Source organism: Bombina bombina, chromosome 6 (genome assembly GCF_027579735.1).
Source record: "Bombina bombina isolate aBomBom1 chromosome 6, aBomBom1.pri, whole genome shotgun sequence".
NCBI classification, from domain to species: domain Eukaryota; kingdom Metazoa; phylum Chordata; class Amphibia; order Anura; family Bombinatoridae; genus Bombina; species Bombina bombina.
In genome coordinates, this window is record NC_069504.1 from 953,226,646 (window position 1) to 953,247,148 (window position 20,503).

At 35.4% G+C, this 20,503-nt stretch overlaps 1 protein-coding gene across 1 annotated transcript; it reads left to right on the top strand.

The window, feature by feature from the left end:
* Positions 1 to 83: 83 nt before the first annotated feature.
* On the top strand, positions 84 to 19,899 carry IK (IK cytokine). Its single transcript, XM_053718601.1, has 20 exons — positions 84 to 141; positions 1,389 to 1,455; positions 1,726 to 1,818; positions 1,967 to 2,026; positions 2,953 to 3,120; positions 3,198 to 3,312; positions 5,316 to 5,386; positions 5,564 to 5,610; positions 5,801 to 5,964; positions 6,139 to 6,247; positions 6,943 to 6,982; positions 10,263 to 10,518; positions 11,315 to 11,333; positions 11,608 to 11,686; positions 15,944 to 16,024; positions 16,266 to 16,323; positions 16,488 to 16,576; positions 17,340 to 17,448; positions 17,730 to 17,764; positions 19,050 to 19,899. Exons 1-20 carry the CDS (start codon positions 126 to 128, stop codon positions 19,075 to 19,077), a joined length of 1,704 nt encoding a protein of 567 aa, XP_053574576.1. The 5' UTR covers positions 84 to 125; the 3' UTR covers positions 19,078 to 19,899.
* Positions 19,900 to 20,503: the final 604 nt, after the last annotated feature.

Genomic DNA, 20,503 nt, shown 5'->3' on the forward strand with positions numbered 1-20,503 from the left:
ACAACGCGATTCTTGAGCAAAAGCAATCTCCTTTAGTGGGCGTGTTTATTATGTTGTAAGAGAGACTTATGGGTAATTACCAACTAGTTCCTGTTTCCGGTGGCTAAGTGATAGAAGCTGCAAATATGCCTGAGAGGGACAGTAAGTATAAAACTTAACTAGCACGAAAATTATTATTTGTTAGGTATAATATGTGTTGGGAAGACCTATATCTCGTTTTATGGATAATATCAATGAAACTGACTTTATGTACATGTAGAAATTAATGTCCATATGTGGAATATGTAATCTGCATCTGATTCGATAAATAAACAAATTCACCACATAGTTAAAAACAATGTTTTACACGAAGGTAAACCTAGGAAACATGACATTTTAAGCAACTTTCTAATTTACTCCTATTATCAAATTTTCTTAATTCTCTTGGTATCTTTATTTGAAATGCAAGAATGTAAGTTTAGATGCTGGCCCATTTTTGGTGAACAACCTGGGTTGTTCTTGCTGATTGGTGGATAAATTCATCCACCAACAAAAAAGTGCTGTCCAGAGTACTGAAACCAAAAAAAAGCTTAGATGCCTTCTTTTTGAAATAAAGATAGCAAGAGAACGTAGACAAATTGATAATAGGAGTAAATTAGAAAGTTGCTTAAAATTGCATGCTCTATCTGAATCACAAAAGAAAAAATGTGAGTTCAGTGTCCCTTTAAGTGCTGTCCATGGTCTGAATTAAAAATTTGCTGGCTCCTTAGCTTCCTTCTTTTTCAAATAAAGGTATCACGAGAACAAAGAAAAATTGATAATAGGAGTAAATTAGAAACTTGCTTAAAATTGCATGCTCTATCTGAATCATGAAAGAGAAAAAAACTGGGTTCAGTATCCCTTTAGTTTCCATATGTCTATAGTTTAGCTCCTATATTTTTCTTATACTCTATTTGTTTGCACACTCCTGCTCCTTAGACTCTGGTGTGTATTTTTGGGTACAGGAAACTAATGATTCACTCAAAGCCAGCATGCACACATAATAAACACATAAAACAAACTAAACATAACTTGGAATGGACATTAAACTATCAGCAGATAGTTATAAGGGACACGATTTACCACATCATTGATTATTTTTACCCTCCTTCCTGCCATTATAGTCATCATACTTTTTACTATTTTGATACCATATCTGACCAATGTCCACAGAATCTCCTACCAAGCACCCACTAAATTTACCTATGTGCAGAATTGTAAATGGAGATCTTTTTAGTTAGGCAGAGCTGCCTGTTAAATCACCCAGCATTTGGCACCACTTATTTTAATTTTTAGTGTATTTTATGTTACAAGACATTTTTGGCTAAATATGTCAGATTGAATATTAATAAGATATGTTTACCTTTTAGGCGACATGTTTTCCAATCCTCTGGCCCCAGACGGCCATGAGGTGGAGGATATGCATTCATTACAGCAGTAAGTATGGTTTATTTTCCTTATTCAGCTATGTAGTGATAAGCACCTATTAAACATGACTAACGAATGCATTCACATTTGATAGATGGATTATACATTTTTTTAAATCCTTTTTATTTGTTATATCTAAGCATACAATTGTATCTCCCATTTTCAAGCTGTAATTCTTTGTAAAATTAACATTTTTAAATATTGGTTTGATGTTAAGCATATTTTGAGCAGTTGAAAATAAAAGCAGTTGTACACTTGCTAACTCTTTTGTCTCTTCAGATCAAAGCTGACTAATGAAGACTTCCGAAAGTTGCTTATGACTCCTCGTTCGACTCCTTCTTCTGCACCTCCTACAAAATCCCGCCACCATGAGTAAGTAAATCTATAATGTTTTATGTGCTGTGCAGCAGCGTTAGAATTTGTAATTTCATATGCAAAAGAAATACAATTATTTATAGGAAGGGTTAAAGGAAGGAACATAGTCTTTACTACATCATGGATTTTTTTTTTCTGCCTTTAGACTACCTCGAGAATATAATGAGGATGAAGACCCAGCAGCTCGTAGAAGAAAGAAAAAAAGGTAAAGTCAAACAACGTGACTATTGCTTTGAGCTGTAAAAGCCAATTATAAAAGTTCACTAAAGTTAAAAACTGACACAGCCCTTACAACAAAGCCAGCCCTTTCTCACTCTGTTATATCAACACTGTAACTGTCAATGCAAAGACCCATCCAGTGGGCTTTATATCAACAGTATCACTGCACTTGCTGACTGATCCTTACCTGCCTAATAGGCTTTTCTTTGAGAAGGCTCAAACTGCTTTTTAAAGCCTTTGACACTGACAAACAAAATACTTTATGCATTTTTTACACATATTCTCGAGCCTAGCTCTGATAGAGGTAAAAAAAATACTTTACACCGAGATGTGTGTTGTGAAGTGACTACTGACTGGTAACATAATGGCTTTGATTACCTTTGTGGAATGAGATCTATAATTTGGGAATACAAGGATTGGTTGCTTTAACAAATATTAGAAATCAATATGATTTTTTTTTTTTTACTTTTTGTTTTGAACAATCTGATGTGTTCTATACTATTTTGTTTTTTCACTGGTTTTTACATATACACTCTCCAAATACTCCTCTGTTGTGTCACATGTTTAAAGGGCCATTATAGTAGAAAAAAATGACATGCTCTCATTCCTTAGAGCATGTAATATTATCACCATCAACCCTGCAAATATATGTTTAATCCACATAAACTTGTTAAACAGATAGGTGAAGCAACACTTTGGAGCTGCAGAAAACTGATACTGCCACTGACCCAATCAGTAGCGCTAGTCTAGAGAATGAGAGTGTGATTGTTGCATACAGTTGTGAGATACGTTCTCATTTTTTGTAATTTACTGAGCAGTAGATTACTCATCAATATCCATATCCTTTTCTGCTTGTGGTCCTGAAATCAGTTTGGGAAGCTGTTGCATAACTTATCTTTTTTTTCTTTGTAGTTACTATGCAAAATTAAGGCAACAAGAGATTGAACGAGAGAGAGAGCTAGCTGAGAAATACAGAGACAGAGCTAAGGAGAGGAGAGATGGCGTCAACAAAGACTATGAAGAAACTGAGCTCATCAGCACAACAGCCAACTACAGAGCAGTGGGACCCACAGCAGAGGCGTAAGAAATCTGTAGAATAAATCTGTTTTGCCCCACTTCTAGGCAAATTGAATACTAAAAAAATGATTTTTTCTTAGGGACAAGTCTGCTGCAGAGAAAAGGCGTCAGTTGATCCAGGAGTCCAAATTCTTGGGTGGTGACATGGAGCACACTCACTTGGTGAAAGGTCTGGATTTTGCCCTACTGCAAAAGGTGAATTAAAAAACTATACATGGTAAAATAAAGCAGTATATAATTATAATAATAGCGGAATTTATTGCTATAGTTCTACTAAAAACAAACCACTAAAAACCACTCTTACGGACTCTCAGCTCCCTTGGGCTCTGTGACATTGCCCTCTCCTGGATCCACTCTTATCCCTCTAATAGTTCCTTTTCTGTCTCATTTGCTGGTGACTCATCCTCTCCACTGCCTCTGTCTGTTGGAGTACCTCAAGGCTCTGTTCTAGGCCCTCTACTCTTCTCTATTTATACTTCCTCACTGGGTAAACTTATTAGTAACTATGGCTTCAACTATCACCTCTATGCTGATGATACTCAGATCTACCTATCCACCCCTGCACTCTCTCCATCTGTCCTTTCCCACATCAGCGGCTGCTTATCTGGCATTTCTTCCTGGATGGCCTCTCACCACCTAAAAATCAACATGTCCAAGACTGAGCTTCTTCTAATCCCCCCAACTAATTCTACTCCATTTTCTAACTTTACTATCACTGTCGGTGACACCACTATCTCCCCATCACCCCAAGTCCGCTGCCTCAGAGTTATACCCCACATCCAATCGCTCTCTTCATCCTGTCGCAACCACCTACGCAATATCTCCAAAATTCGTCCTTTTCTGAGTGCTGAAACTACTAAACAGCTAATCCATTCCCTAGTAATTTCCCGGCTTGACTACTGTAACAACCTACTAACTGGCCTTCCTCTCTCCCTCCTCTCCCCCCTTCAATCCATCCTAAATGCCTCTGCTAGGCTAATCCACCTCTCCCGACGCTCTGTATCTGCCGCACCCCTCTGTGAGTCCCTTCACTGGCTCCCCATTCACAGCGGAATAAATTCAAAATTCTCACTTTGACCTACAAAGCCCTTACCAATGCAGCCCCCCCATACCTGTCCTCACTCATCAACAAATATACTCCAGCCTGTCCCCTAAGATCTAACAACGATCTACTCCTTGCCTCTTCTACCATCACCTCCTCTCATGCTAGACTACAGGACTTCTCTCGTGCGGCACCAACCCTCTGGAACGCACTTCCTCGTGCTGTCAGACTTTCCCCCAACCTCTCCTCCTTTAAACGCTCCCTAAAGACCTTCTTGTTCAGGGAAGCCTATAACCAAATCAGTAACTAATGAATTCCACTTGCCTAATAGTTTCCCTCATCTAACTTCACACTAACATCATTCCCACCTTTGCAGTCCCCACCTCCTGTTTCTCACCCTCCTACCCATTTAGATTGTAAGTTCCCACGGGAACAGGGCTCCCAATTCCTCCTGTATTTGTTTGTTAAATTTTGTCTGGTGTCTCATATTGTACTGTCCTTTTATCTTTGTTACCTATGAACAGCGCTGCGGAATCTGTTGGCGCTTTATAAATAAAGAATAATAATAATAATTATTACTGATAATATACAGTCTTATAAAGAGGTTATTTAGCACTTTCTACTAAATTGTATTTGTGAGTTCCTTGTTTGCTTTATCAGTATCTACTGTTACTTTTTACTTATTTGCAGTATATTATATAGAAGAATAGCTATTTATTACAAGTCTTTGTTTGCTCAGCCCATAATATTTCAATTTAATAGACCATGTAATACTTTGACAGGCTAGAGTTAGGAAATCTGGCCACAAACTCGGGGATGTTATGTTTGCTATAATTGAGGAGCAGGCCATATATGGGCCAGTAAAATGATCTCTCTTGGTTGTGATATAACAAAGGTGGTCTTAAAACTCTGAAATTCTGCAGATCAGTTTCTTTTGAAGATTTAGCAAATAAAAATATGAGTTGTGTTGTTTCCTGAATTTCATGTGAAATGCATGTATTACAGAATATAGAGGTGACTGCATGAGAAACATTTGTACTAAAATACATATTGAGCAGTTCAGGAAGTTGATAATTGTCGGGATTTGTGTTAGGCTGCAGTATTTCATCATTGTATCCATAGATCCCCATTACTAAAGTCTTTGATCTTTTCTTAGGTTCGTGCTGAGATTGCCAATAAAGAAAGAGAAGAGGATGATATTGTAGAGAAACCTCAAAAGGAGACAAAGTAAGCTATAGAATAGCTATGGGCACTTTTAATAAGATTGTATTTTTGCATAATTTGAATCGCCATTATTTTGCATGGCTATTACTGAGCATTTTATTAACTTATAATTACCTTACATTTAATACTACCAGGTGTGTAGTGTACTAGAAAAATTGAAATAATGATTATCTGTTTTAGGAAAGAGGAGGATCCTGAAAATAAAATAGAATTTAAAACTCGACTTGGTAAGATGCCTGCTTTTAAATACTTACACTCTTAAAATAATTTCCTACACTCATTTTGGTATGTTTGCTAAGTTGCAAATAATTATGCCCTAAATATATGTTTTAAACATTTTTTTTATTTTTGTTTCCTTCTAATAATGAACCCAAAAGTTGTTTTTTGTTTTTAAAGTATTCTTTCTCTTCATAACAGGACGCAATGTCTATCGCATGTTGTTTAAAGGCAAAGCATATGAGAGAAATGAGCTGTTTCTGCCAGGCCGAATGGCATATGTTGTGGATTTAGAGGATGAATACGCAGATACGGATATCCCAACTACACTGATACGTAGCAAAGCTGACTGCCCGACAATGGAGGTAAAATTAAACTGAGAGATTGAATGCAAATATCAGGCTTCTATGCACGTCTTATTTTCATGTTTTCCCTCAATATAACAAGGACCTTGAGCAGTAGCAGCAATTCTAGTATCTAAATGCTGTTTGGAATGGTGAAGTGAAATTCATATGTATTAAGGGTTGTTTATTTTTCAGGCTCAAACAACACTTACAACCAATGACATAGTTATCAGCAAGCTGACTCAAATCCTTTCATATCTGAGACAAGGAACTCGTAATAAGAAGCTAAAGAAGAAGGATAAAGGTAATCATGCATGTGTATTACCTGTAGCATTTATTCCAATACATTAGATCATTGTTTATGAATGAGGTTCTAAGGATATATTTACAATATCCATCACTCTCACCCTATACACAGTCTCAGATAGTGTCTTCCCTATTGCCCAGTGCAGGTATTCAGGTTCTGGAGGTACTTCACTGATGACCAGTGATTTCATAGAATCATTTGAACGTTCACTGGACCAACATTGCTTGAGTGAAACTATATACAGTCCTAAAGAAGTAACAGTTTCTTGCTATCTTGTCTAGTGATAGGAGAAGCCTTTTAAGGGACATTAAAGACTAAATACATGTTAATAGCATAGTATTAAGATTATTCCCTGCCTCCCTCTAGTCATGGGTACTGCCGTGTTGAAATCTAGCTTTCTTCCATTGTTGATGCGCTTGCACATGTGCAGTAACTCTCCTTCAAATACCTGCAGTGTAGCCTAGTATCCAAAATTGTGGCACCCATAATTAGAGGGAGGTGCATGAGATGTATTTAGTGTTTAATTTCCCCTTTAGCAATTCTAACCATTGGGTGATTTCATTTTTTTCAATCTTGCCAACACAAAAATGTAAAATAATAAATAAATCCTAGTTGAGTGTTGATTTGTCAAGTTCGTTGAGGAAATGGTATTTGTGTCTATCCTAATTATTTATTTGTCTTTCATAATGCAGGAAAGTTGGATGAAAAAAAAGCTCCTGAGGCAGATCTGAAGTAAGGGCTCTTAAATGTTGTTTTTGTTTTTTTCTATTTTGGTTATGTTCATTATTTAGTTAATTTATTTAGAAGACTTAAATAGATATTACATTTAAAACTGAATCCCTATGTTTAAGGAAAACATAACGTGATTTCCATTAATAATTTATTACGCCTGCTTTTGCTTTAAAGTTAATCTAAAATATTTTTACTTGTTCCCCTCCATCCATGGAAGCTGGAATGCCTCAGTCATACTTCACCACTTCCATTCATGACTCGAGCGTGTTGTCATGCATATCTTTGCCTGTGACCGCATAACGACACATTCTCGTCATGAAGAATTGCCTATCACATCATTGAATCAGCGATTCCCCCACACTACAGGCATTATGGCTGGTGGTTATTTTGGGCGACACTCCCAGAACTAAATGGGAGTGCTGGTGAAGATGTGTGGAGAAATCAGGTGACAGGCAGGTATGATAGTTGGAGGGAGGGGAGGATGTTGAAACCCCTCAATCTCCGCTCTCTTACTAGCCACAGATCTCCAAAACTTCTCATTTGAAAGAGAATTGCCTGCTCTATCATATGACGGTAGTCTTGGAAAGCCACACAAAAAAAGGTTATGTCTATAGACCCCTAATAAAGTTTATTTTATAGTAGACAAGTCCCTCTCTTAAAAAAATATAAATACATTTTGTCTGTATAGCAAGGTGATCACTGTGGTAACAGTGATCACCTTGCAAGAAAAAAAGTGCTTTTTTTTTTTTTTTGTTCTGATACACTATTGCACAGTTATTTTACTATGCAGCTCAAAGTGTTTGCTGTGCCTTTTTTAAACATTTTAAATGTTTGTTTTTTAAAACCAATTTTGAAATGCAGTTGATTTATGCTATGCATATGTAAAATTACTTAACTGTCTCTTTAAGAATATTAAGGATTCCAAAGAATTTTATTAGAATTTCTCTCTAAATGCTACTATGCAGTATGTGATCTTTATAATATGATAAGTGCAGTATTTAGTAGTATTTAATTGTCAGTATATGGCCGGGTTATTATACAATTTATTTAATAATTATTCCTTAAAACAAACCCCCAATAAAATGCATATACGAAACAATTAAAATCAATATTTTATTCCTAAATTCTTTATATTAGTTAAAGTTATAAACACATTGAATTATATTTATAGAAAACCAGATTATGAATCAAATAATCCACACTTATGCTATTATAATATTCTATACAAAGATCATAAAAATATACCTTATTCACAATGGATTACATTAAAATACCACAATGAAATACCAGAGTATGGATCACTAACTTTAACAGTGCTTAGTTAAACAATATAACAAGATGCTTTAACAGCCAATTTCTCTGAGCTGAAATAAACTCTTATTAGCTACAATTAAGGCAAGTTCTAAAATAAATATAGTTTGCAATAACGTAATGCACACCAGGGAGATTTACTTACAATAGTAGGCCTGACTTAGAAATATGAAATACAAAGGACCTTTGTCTAGCAAATAAATTATTTAGCAATAATGACTAGTTGAATTACACAGGACTATGAATATGAGTTTAAAATTCAAAGTATGCTCTTTAAATTTACTAGCTGTAATCTAACTATAGCCTTAGATTTAAATATTATATATACTTAACAGTTTCTTATACTTTACCCAAATAAGCAAATCAATATTTCAGCTTCCAGAGTTTCTTGTGGGTCATCTATGGAGGGTTTACTCACAATGTGCAAAGGTATAGACCTCAAGAATAGTTAACCTTTTTTTTGTTTAAGAAAGTGTCCCCAAAAATGGCAGAGAATATACTTGGCACCAAAGCCTATGTATTTTTCTCTCCAAAAGTTAATGCTTTGTCTGTATCCTCTTGTCTTAGAGTGTGTATTCCTCTTTATCCAAAAATAAAGAAAGCCTCCTCTTTTTCCTTAATCACTCCCACAGAATTTTGATAAGCCCTCAGAGCTTGTCTTTCCATTGGCCCTAACGGAGCTTGTCTCTGATTCGCTCTGGGATCTGAAAATCTCATAGGCTATTTGGTTTGGCATATGTTTTAAACAGTCAATTCGTTTGGCTGTCATACCAGTTTTAATCCCCTAGGGAGCAGCAGACATAGACAACCAGTTTCATTCAAATATTGCTGCAGTTAACTTAATCATGTAATATGTATATTTTGTGTATTCACTGTTATCTGATGATATTAATAAAGTATGTGATCAGCATATATATCCCATTTAATATAATTGAAAATGTACACACTAGTATTATCAATTCTATGTTAAAATAGAAAATATTTATATAGACTTCCTATACATTATACTTATAATATTTTGAGAGATGTATTTAAAGTTATATAAATATTTAGTGTATAACCATATGATATGACTTAGGTCACCCCTTGCAGGCAATCCTGTATCAGCATCTATTAGCCCCATCTGGAAGATAGAAAAAAACAAAAATGTTATTTCAAAAATGGGATTATTACAATTGTAATTTAATCTATTACAAATCTGAATTGCATTTCCATATATAGATATTTATACAGTCTGGGTATCAATTAAATCTTTGAGAATTATACAGTTCATATAGATGAATTTCTAACTTCTCTTTTTTTAAAATCAAGATTTACATTTTTATATGCTATCAGCACTCATAGGGTTAAACACGTCTCTGTTTTTTTTCTTTCTATTTCCTACTTGAAACGCCAGCTCGTCTGGGAGATGTATATTGGGGCTTAGGATGGGAATATTTATCACCTATATGTTAAGGGCTATTTCCTCTGAGTTCGCTTGTACATTTCATTATTCTTATAGACGGACCGTCTGTTCCTTCCAGGGGTTCCTGTGATCTAAGTAATGAATCGTGGGCAGGAAACCCATTTATGGGCATATATCTGAGGGCTCCATATGTTAACATTTACTTTTTATTTATACAGTGGTCTAAATCCTTTGTTCTCTCCTGTGTAATTTTGCATATTGAGTGGGGGAGGATTGAACTTTGAGGTGTAGTCAGCCAGGCGTCTAATGTCTCATGGTCTCAGAATTGCAATACACAGAATGTGTCCAGTAATAAAATAAGCATTTTCAAATGTAATGACTGATTGTATACTTATTTTATATATATATATATATATATATATATATATATATATATATATATATATGACATAATGCTAAAAAACATTTTAAAGGTGTTTTTTATTTTATTTTAGTATTTAGTAGCTAGGTAACTTCTACATTCATGTGTTTTTTTTTCTTTTTCTTTCTTTTAATGATGTCCAGTATCTTTGATGAGATTGGAGACTATGTGCCAACTACAGTCAAACCCCAAAGAGAGAAGGAACGAGAGAAACACAGAGAGAAAGAGCGGGATAGAGAGCGCCCAAGGGAGAGAGACCGAGATCGTGAACATGACAGAGAAAGGGAGAGGGACCGGGAGCGTGATCGCGACAGAGAAAGAGGGAGGGATCGAGAGCGTGACAGGGACGAGGAAAAGAAGAGACACAACTACTTTGAGAAGCCTAAAGCTGATGATGAGGTGAACAAAACCGCTATCTTCCTAAATATGACTTCCTTTCCATTTTTAAAAAATTGATTAGAAAATGAGCTATTAATTAATTTTAGGATTATTGTATTTATATTTTCTTCAATTTCATTAATCAGAAAGTGGAAAATAGAGATATAAAGGTTAGCTCACATCCCTACCATCTTGTCCTGCTGATGCACGTTATAGGCCAACGTTCTACACTTTATCAATCCAAGATCTAAAGGGGACTGTAAGATTTCATTAATGTATCTCTCTGTAATATGAAAGAGGTTTATTGGAAAACAAATGTTCCTGTTGATATAGAGGAAATATTTCTACTACTATATTCCTTTACATAAAATGTTGACAGTATTTGACGTAGTTACAGGTTTAAAAAACAAACAAACCTATTGCTTGTGCAAGTTGCTCTAATCAATGTTGTTTTTGGCACAATTGGGTACTTTCTCTAAAAGTGAAAGCTTAGCAACATTTTTTGTTTACACAACATACGTCTATCGGTATTTCTGTAGATACATTTGTAGATGAGCGTTTCATCTGTAACACAAATCCACTTCCATACTGGGTTTGATGAAGGCATATAGTCTGTATTGCATATTTTCAATTGCAAAACTGTATTAAAAATTGTGGGTGCAAATGAAGAATTAATAGAATGAAAATTCAGAGGAATGTTAGCTTCATTTTAGTAATATTGTAATAGTAAAGCATCTATAATTATTTTTTTTTAATTTTGAAGAGAAAAATATTTAAAAAATACAATAAACTATTTATATATTTTTTTTTCTTTCAGCCTTCTGATATAGACAAAGGTAAGGATCAGTTAATATTGTTGTTATTAACTGTTAAGGAGATGGCCCATAGATGTGTGATGCAAGCAGTCGTTCACAAAAGGCATTTGGAAAATCAATAATGAAATAGACATATTACTTTGTTATAGACTTGTGCATTTATTGATATTTCACTTATATAAATTTGCCCTCTAAGATGCTTTTTGGGGGGAAACTGTAAAAGAGAGTGTTTAAAAACACACTGTTCATTTAAATGTGTGTAACCGTTACACATTATTTGTTTTTATCCTAATAGGCCCTGGATCTACCAAAGACCTTCTGAAATCCATCAATGAGAATTTTTCTGGTGTTGCCGGATGGGATGGGGTGGAAGGATATCCTTTTTTATTTTGACTGTAGGAGCATATTTGATGAGAAAAATTACATTAGTTTTAAGAGGGACATAAAACTCTCTAAAAAAGAAAAAGAAAACAGTGATATATTCAAAGCAAAGATTAACTTGAGAATAATATGAAGATGTTTTTGTTATTTTATTATTATATTAGTTGTTTAAATATTGGGGGGGGGAGAGTAAGGTTTAATGTCCATATAGCAATAGGTTGGGCTCACCCATTTTGTAGCCTAGGTTTTCTTCTCTGCACAGGCCACTTAGAGAATGCTATAAATGGGTTACTAAAGTCTACAAAATAGCAGTGTTAAGTCTGGAGTCTGCACTTCCACTTCTAATAGGAATTAGAAAGCAGTCCTTTTCAAAAATTAAAATACAAGAAAAAGGTCAAATATTGAAAGTATATGGCAAAGGTTTTTTACTTCACTACACAAAACATTTTATAATACAACCTCAAGGTTTTAACGTCCCTTGTTGGAATGTAGATTGTGCATTATTGATTGTCTATTTACTGTAACTAGAATAACAATCATTAACCCCTTAATGACCGCAGCACTTTTCCATTTTCTGTCCGTTTGGGACCAAGGCTATTTTTACATTTTTGCGGTGTTTGTGTTTAGCTGTAATTTTCCTCTTACTCATTTACTGTACCCACACATATTATATACCGTTTTTCTCGCCATTAAATTGACTTTCAAAAGATCTTATAATTTACTATAAAAAACATTATAAAATATGAGGAAAAAATGAAAAAAAACACATTTTTTCTAACTTTGACCCCCAAAATCTGTTACACATCTACAACCACCAAAAAACACCCATGCTAAATAGTTTCTAAATTTTGTCCTGAGTTTAGAAATATCCAATGTTTACATGTTCTTTGCTTTTTTTGCAAGTTATAGGGCCATAAATACAAGTAGCACTTTGCTATTTCCAAACCACTTTTTTTCAAAATTAGCGCTAGTTACATTGGAACACTAATATCTTTCAGGAATCCCTGAATATCCATTGACATGTATATATTTTTTTTTTAGAAGACATCCCAAAGTATTGATCTAGGCCCATTTTGGTATATTTCATGCCACCATTTCACCGCCAAATGCGATCAAATAAAATTTTTTTTTCACTTTTTCACAAATATTTTCACAAACTTTAGGTTTCTCACTGAAATTATTTACAAACAACTTATGCAATTATAGCATAAATGGTTGTAAATGCTTCTCTGGGATCCCCTTTGTTCAGAAATAGCAGACATATATGGCTTTGGCTTTGCTTTTTGGTAATTAGAAGGCTGCTAAATGCCCCTGCGCAAAATACGCGTATTATGCCCAGCAGTGAAGGGGTTAATTAGGGAGCATGTAGGGAGCTTCTAGGGTTAATTTTAGCTTTAGTGTAGTGTAGTAGACAACCCCAAGTATTGATATAGGCCCATTTTGGTATATTTCATGCCACCATTTCACCGCCAAATGCGATCAAATTAAAAAAAAACGTTAATTTTTTCACAATTTTAGGTTTCTCACTGAAATTATTTACAAACAGCTTGTGCAATTATGGCACAAATGGTTGTAAATGCTTCTCTGGGATGCCCTTTGTTCAGAAATAGCAGACATATATGACTTTGGCGTTGCTTTTTGGTAATTAGAAAGTCGCTAAATGCTGCTGCGCATCACACGTGTATTATGGCTAGCAGTGAAGGGGTTAATTAGGTAGTGTGTAGGGAGCTTGCAGGGTTAATTTTAGCTTTAGTGTAGAGTTCAGCCTCCCACCTGACACATCCCACCCCCTGATCCCTCCCAAACAGCTCCCTTCCCTCCCCCACCCCACTATTGTCCCCGCCATCTTAAGTACTGGCAGAAAGTCTGCCAGTACTAAAATAAAAGGTTTTTTTTTTTTTTTTTTAAAGAAAAAAAAAAAAAAGCATATTTACATATGCTGTGTTTAGGATCCCCCCTTAGCCCCCAACCTCCCTGATCCCCCCCAAAACAGCTCTCTAAGCCTCCCCCTCTGCCTTATTGGGGGCCATCTTGGGTACTGGCAGCTGTCTGCCAGTACCCATTTTGCACAATCAAATATTTATTTAATTTTTATTTTTGTTATTTCCCCCCCCCCCCCCGGACCAACCCCCACCACCTAAATACCGAATAAGGTGTTTTTTTTAAAATTACTCGTCCCACTTTTATTTTGGGACACATTTTTTTCTGTAGTGCAGCGGTCCCCACCCGGTCCCTGCCCCGGCGCGCCCCCTCGTGCACGTGCGCGCGCGCCCGGACTTGCACGCCCACGATCCCGCCCCCCTCCACATGACAAGGGCCATCGATGGCCGCCACCCACCTCCCACACCGGCTCCCACCCACCAACGATACCGGCCATCGATGTCCGGTGCAGAGAGGGCCACAGAGTGGCTCTCTCTGCATCGGATGGCCATCTAAGGTTATTGCAGGATGCCTCCATATCGAGGCATCACTGCAATAACCGGAAAGCAGCTGGAAGCGAGCAGGATCGCTTCCAGCTGCTTTCCACACCGAGGACGTGCAGGGTACGTTCTCAGGCATTAACTGCCTTTTTTCTGAGGACGTACCCTGCACGTCCTCGGTCATTAAGGGGTTAAAGCTGTGCTTTTATTTTATTGAATTTGCATTCCATACATTTCCATTAGATAGAATGCACAAGTATTAAAGGAACATAATAGTCAAAACTGAAATGTGCATGAGTTCATTTTAATGGGATAGTAAACCCAAATTTTTTTTTATTTTTATAATTCAGATAGAGCATGAAATTTTAAAGGGACAGTCAACCCAAAAATTACTGTTACTTACTTATTTAGATTAGTTAATTAACAATCTTTACATCAAACTCTAGCCCAATTTTTATCTAAATAAACTTTGGCAGAAAATACACTTACTAGATCTCATCTGGCCGTTTGGAAATGGCCACCTGACTCCTCCTTCTCTGACGTCTCCCAAAAGCTTGAACTGCAGCACTAGTACAGGATCCTCTCGTCCCTGCGCGCTCCTTTCATTCAGTTCCCTGGCACCCCCCCTCACACTATCTCCCCTCACTTTCTTTCAGCAGAACGGTCTGTCTGCACTAACACACCCACACGCTTAGCAGCACTGAGATACACTAGAGATACCAATCTCTAAGATGTCACAGTAGTATTCCCACAATAAAAACGTAACTGTGGATACAAACATCTATTTAAAAAGCATCTAATTTTTATACAAATGTAAATCAATATACGCTCCCACTAAACAGAGCGGTAGTGTATGCCCAACCGTCCATCTATTTACATAACAAACCCGTTCTAAGCCATCCCACATACACCAGTGCTTTTCAGTAGTGAACGATCTCCAACCACCACTGAAAAGCACCGATGTATTATTCAGATAAAAAAAGAAAAACCTTCTAATTTACTCCTATTATCAATTTTCTTTGTTCTCTTGGTATCTTGATTTGAAAAAGTAGGAATGTAAGCTAAAGAGCCGGACTATTTTTGGTTCAGCACCCTGGCTAGCACTCGTGATTGGTGGCTATATTTAACAACCCAATAAGCAAGAGCAACTCATGTTCTGAACCAAAAATGGGCCAGCTCTTAAGCTTTAAATTAAGATACCAAGAGAAGAAAAAAAATTGATATTAGGAGTAAAGAAAGTTGCTTAAAATTGCATGCTCTATCTGATTCATAAAAGTTTAATTTTGACTTGACTGTCCCTTTTATTTAGACATTTTTGCAACATACTTGTATTAGGGCATATCTTCATATGCTGTCTGCTCAGTAAACCCACATTCAAACACTTACTCAGTGAGCCAGAGGTGGCATGTATCATGTCAGTCATGACTCATTTTTTCCTTACAGAGACCACAGTTTTCTCTGTGAGCATATTGTTAATGAGTATTACATGTTGTGTTTTTTTGTTTTGTTTTTTAAATCATGCATTTGCAGGGAAGTATCCAAAGTATTATCTATATTATTGAGGTTATCAAGCAATTTAACCCTTTCTTGACGTTAGGACGTTCCATGCCGTCCTAAGCAATAGTGGCTTGGTAAATGCGATCATTGATTCACTTAAAAAGAAATGTACATATTTTGTTTTTATAATTTACTGAGTTTCTTTAAGAAATCATTTTCTATACTTATGTCTGTATGTCCATTAATGTCACGTTTTATAGAATATAATTTTTAAAGAAAGTAACAAGTGATACAAAAGATCGTTTTATTGTATTATCTTTAACAATATGACACCATGAAGAAGCATGAAGATAAGAAACAAGTGGGAGATTTCTTTGGCATGTGGAACAGCTACGCTGAATGTTACCCTGCAACGTAAGATCTTTTCTATTGTCCTATATGGTGCAGCTCAGACAATGAGTGAGCAATGTATAGCTATGCTCTCAACAAAGCTGAACTGCATAAAACTAGAGATCTTTTACAAATGCTATTAGATAGTTTTGTAGTAGTTATTAATAACTATGTAGGTCTTTTTTTCTCTGTAGTGGTCTTATAATTTGCTCTACATTTATACGTATTGACAAACTATAAACACTTAGTAATTGTCTTTCTGTAGCATGGATGACATGGCAGTAGACAGTGACGAAGAAGTGGATTACAGCAAAATGGATCAGGTACTCCCTCTTTTTTTTTTTTCTTTATAACCACTGATAATAATAATAATAACCACCTTCTCCCATTTCTTTAAACCTTAAAAATAACTGAAATCATTATAGAAATATAATATTTTAAATCACATTCTCAGGAAATATGAGTCCATGTTCTTTGTTCACCACAGGGTAATAAGAAAGGTCCTTTGGGACGATGGGACTTTGACACCCAAGAAGAGTACAGTGACTATATGAACAACAAAGAAGCTTTACCCAAGTTAGTAGTGTGCTTTTGATTCTCTATTCATTGAATAAAAGTAAAATTTGATTCCTGTAAATGATTTTGTGGCCGTAAAAACATGAGTAATGTTTTTTTTATATAAAATAAAAAATGTTAAATTATGTAATATTAGAAAGCATTATACTGCCCCACCCGGCTACTTCATAATGTGACCCGGCTGGCAAAATTTTCTGTGGCGAATATATACATTGTTACAGGATTGTGTTCAATGGAGTATGTTTCCCCACCAATTATGCAATGTTGTTGGTGGTATTTAACATGAACTACACAATTGTATTGTGGGCCAGTTTGTATGTGGCATAAAGTTTCAGGTGAGGAATCCAGTGCAGGTTTCCCCCACAATCTAGACTTAGCTATTATAACTTGTTAAATACTGTGTGCTGGGTCTGCTAGGGAGAACCTGTGAGAAAAAGACAGAATATTTGCTGATGCTGCGCAGTTTATTAGAGGTTCTAGGCCTGTGATTCTTATATTGTTTTGTATTTTGCAGTTGATGTGGAAAAGTCACACCATTTTAGTCAAGACTTCTTTATTCTGTTTAGCAAGCGCTATGGAGTAAGGGTTTTGTTAGATCTGTATTCCTGCAAATTGTCTTTAAATAAACAGGCCGGCCAGTGTGTGTGTGGAGTGCTTTTCTGCTGTAAAAGACTGTGTGTTAAAGCTGATCCTGGGCCAAAATCGCAAGGATAGAGGGGTATTTTTCTCTCTCTATATCTATTATTTTTCTCAATCATTTTAGAGCTGCATTCCAGTATGGCATCAAAATGTCAGAGGGGCGTAAAACAAGGCGCTTCAAAGAAACAAATGAGAAAGCGGAGCTGGACAGACAGTGGAAGAAGATCAGTGCGGTAAATTATTTGTGTTTTTTAAAGAACTCTTATCTAAGGAAGCACTTAAAGAACATTAAACACTTCTTACTTTTGTGGGAACATTGTGCTCGCCCCACATTCCCTAGAGACCAAAAAGGAAATTCTGTAACTTGAAAATACTGCAAATCAAAAAGCTGGTTTACTAGATAACAAATGTATTTTCGTCCTCTCTAGTAAGCCCAGGACCAAGCATATTTTTTTTTTTTATTATCAGTTTTTAGAGTTTGCCATAATTTATTTATTTTTTATTTCATTTGTAGATTATCGAAAAACGAAAGAAGCTTGAAGCTGATGGGTAAGAACAGTCTACATTTTTCCTCTCACCCAGTATAATTATATTAAACTGCTTGAACAATGCATGAGGCTGCCATTTAATGGAGTATGACAGGTTTAGACCTATTTCTTTTTCTTTGAATATATTTGCATATGAGACATAAAAACCATGGCGACTTGGTATGTGAAATGGCCAGTGACGTCAGAATCCAACTTAAAGGGACAGTGTACTTTAAAATTTTCTCACCTTTTTTAAATGTTTTCTAAATGATCTTTGTTACCTGTTGGTGTATTAAATTATTTACAAATAGCTGCATTACGTTTATTTTGCTTGTTGGATCCCCACCTACACTAAAAATATGAATATGAAAATGCACTAATTAACCTCCCAGTTGGGGGGGGGGGAATTGATTTTGTGTCTGAAATAATTTGTTCTCATTGAACCTTCTAGCCATAAATTAAATATTGGCTATAAAAAAGCTATGTAACCAAGAGCCAACAGAAGAAATAACACTCCCAGTGGAAGTAGGAGAGATAAGTACTAAAATGTTCATTTTCAGTTGTATTGCTTAGACAGAAATGAGATAAGAAGGCTTTGTGTGTATAGAAAGAGTAATAAGATGAGTCTGTTCTCCCTGTAAGCTCAGCCTATTTTAATTAGTTGTATTTTCAGAGGGCTACACCAGCTATTTCGTAAATAAAAATAAACCTAAACAATCTATTTTCCATATCTTTTATTACAGCTGGTATAAAAAGTCTTTGGAAATATGTTAACAATTTTACAGTGCACTGTTTCTTTACATAGGTTGGATAGAGCATGTCATTTTAAATAAATTTCCAATTTACTTCTATTTTAACAACTTTTCTTAGTTCTCTTGGTATCTTTGTTAAAGAATAATCCTGGGTGATCTTAGGAGTGTGCAAGTGTCTCTAGCCATCTGGTAGCAGTATTTGCAGCAATACTTATAGCAATGTTGTACATATTTGCAAACACTGCTGCCATAGAGTGCTAGACGTGTGCACATTACTAAGCTATCAGTCTTCATAAGTTTACTCCTCAATAAACAATACCAAGAGAATAAAGTGAATTTGATAATAGAAGTAAATTGGAAAGTTGTTTAAAACTTCATGTTCTATCTGATTTGTGAACGTTTAATGTTGACTTTACTGACCCTTTAATCGCATTGACTTGATGGCAATGTTTTCAGTGACATACTGTGTTCATTCCTGTACTGTAGATATCTTCATACAGTAGTGTAGTGATGTAACTGTAGTCTCACCTACCTTTTTGTTTTGTTCTTTTTCAGGGTTGAAGTGAAACGGCCCAAATATTGAAAATGTCTTTGAATAAATTTAATTATCAAATTGAATTCAAATAGAATATTATGTGTTGATTGTTTAAAACAATAGTTTTACAAGTCTGCTGTATCTACTTAATTTATAGGTTGTTTTTTTTTTTTTGCTTTTCTTTTAAAGGGACAGTCAACACCAGAATTGTTGTTTTAAAAAGATAGATAATCATTTTATTACCCATTCCCCAGTTTTGCACAGCCACCACGGTTATATTAATATACCTTTTAGCTCTGTGATTACCTTGTATCTAAACATCTTCTGACAGCCCCCTGATCACATGACATTTTATTTATTATCTACTGACTTTCATTTTAGCCAATTAGTGCAGTGTCTGCCACAATTCACAGGCGTGCTCACAATGTTATCTATATGGCTCACAGTAACTAGCTCTCCCCTGTTGTGAAAAGAAAATACAAAAGCATGTGATTAGAGGCGGCCTTCAAGGGCTTAGAAATTATCATATGAGCCTTCCTAGGTTTAGCTTTCAACTAAGAATACCAAGAGAACAAAGCAAAATTGGTGATAAAGTAAATTGGAAAGTTGTTTAAAATTACATGCCTTATTTGAAACATGAAAGTTTTTTTTGGACTTGACTGTCCCTTTAACTATATACAAAATTTGCTGTAAATTAAGCTAAATTGCTGATTTAACTGGAGTTTAGAAGCTTTCTAAAAGTGGTTCTTGTATCCATGTGACTTTGCTTCCTATCTTTTGTACAAAAAAATCTGCAAGACTATAATTTTTGTCATTTTCATCCCTTATTGTGTAACAGAAATGTATAATAAATATTTACATTGTACCTTTTTTCAGGTGATCTATTTCTTTTTACATACACTAAACTTTTGTGATTCAGATAGTGCATGCCATTTTAAACAACTTCAGTTTTCTAATTTGCTTCACTCTCTTGTTATTCTTTGTGGAAAAGCATACATAGATAGGCTCAGGAACAGCAATGCACTAGTAGAAGAGAGCAGCTGACAAATGCCTCTTATTTGCGCACCTGATGTATTCAGCTAGCTCCCAGTAGTGCATTGCTGCTCCTTTACCAAGAGAATAAAGCAAATTTGTTGAATAGAAAGTTGTTTTAAATTGTATTGTCTACTATCCAAATCAAAGAAGAGTTTTTGGTTCTGTGTCCATTCAAATGCATTATGCAATAATAAACATGAAGGAACAATTTCTCATACATTTAATACTCTGCAGTAGGTGTGACAAGTCATTTGGAACACATTAAGGGAAACAAATGTTATAGTACAGTGTCCCTTTAATATTGATATCACATTTGAAGGTTCTCATTCAAACCCCCCAAAATTAAGACTAATTAATTAATGAATAAATCTAATTTAGCTTTTCTCACGTTTTTGTAAGTGAGAGCCTTTTGATTGGACGCAGCTCACTCATACATGCC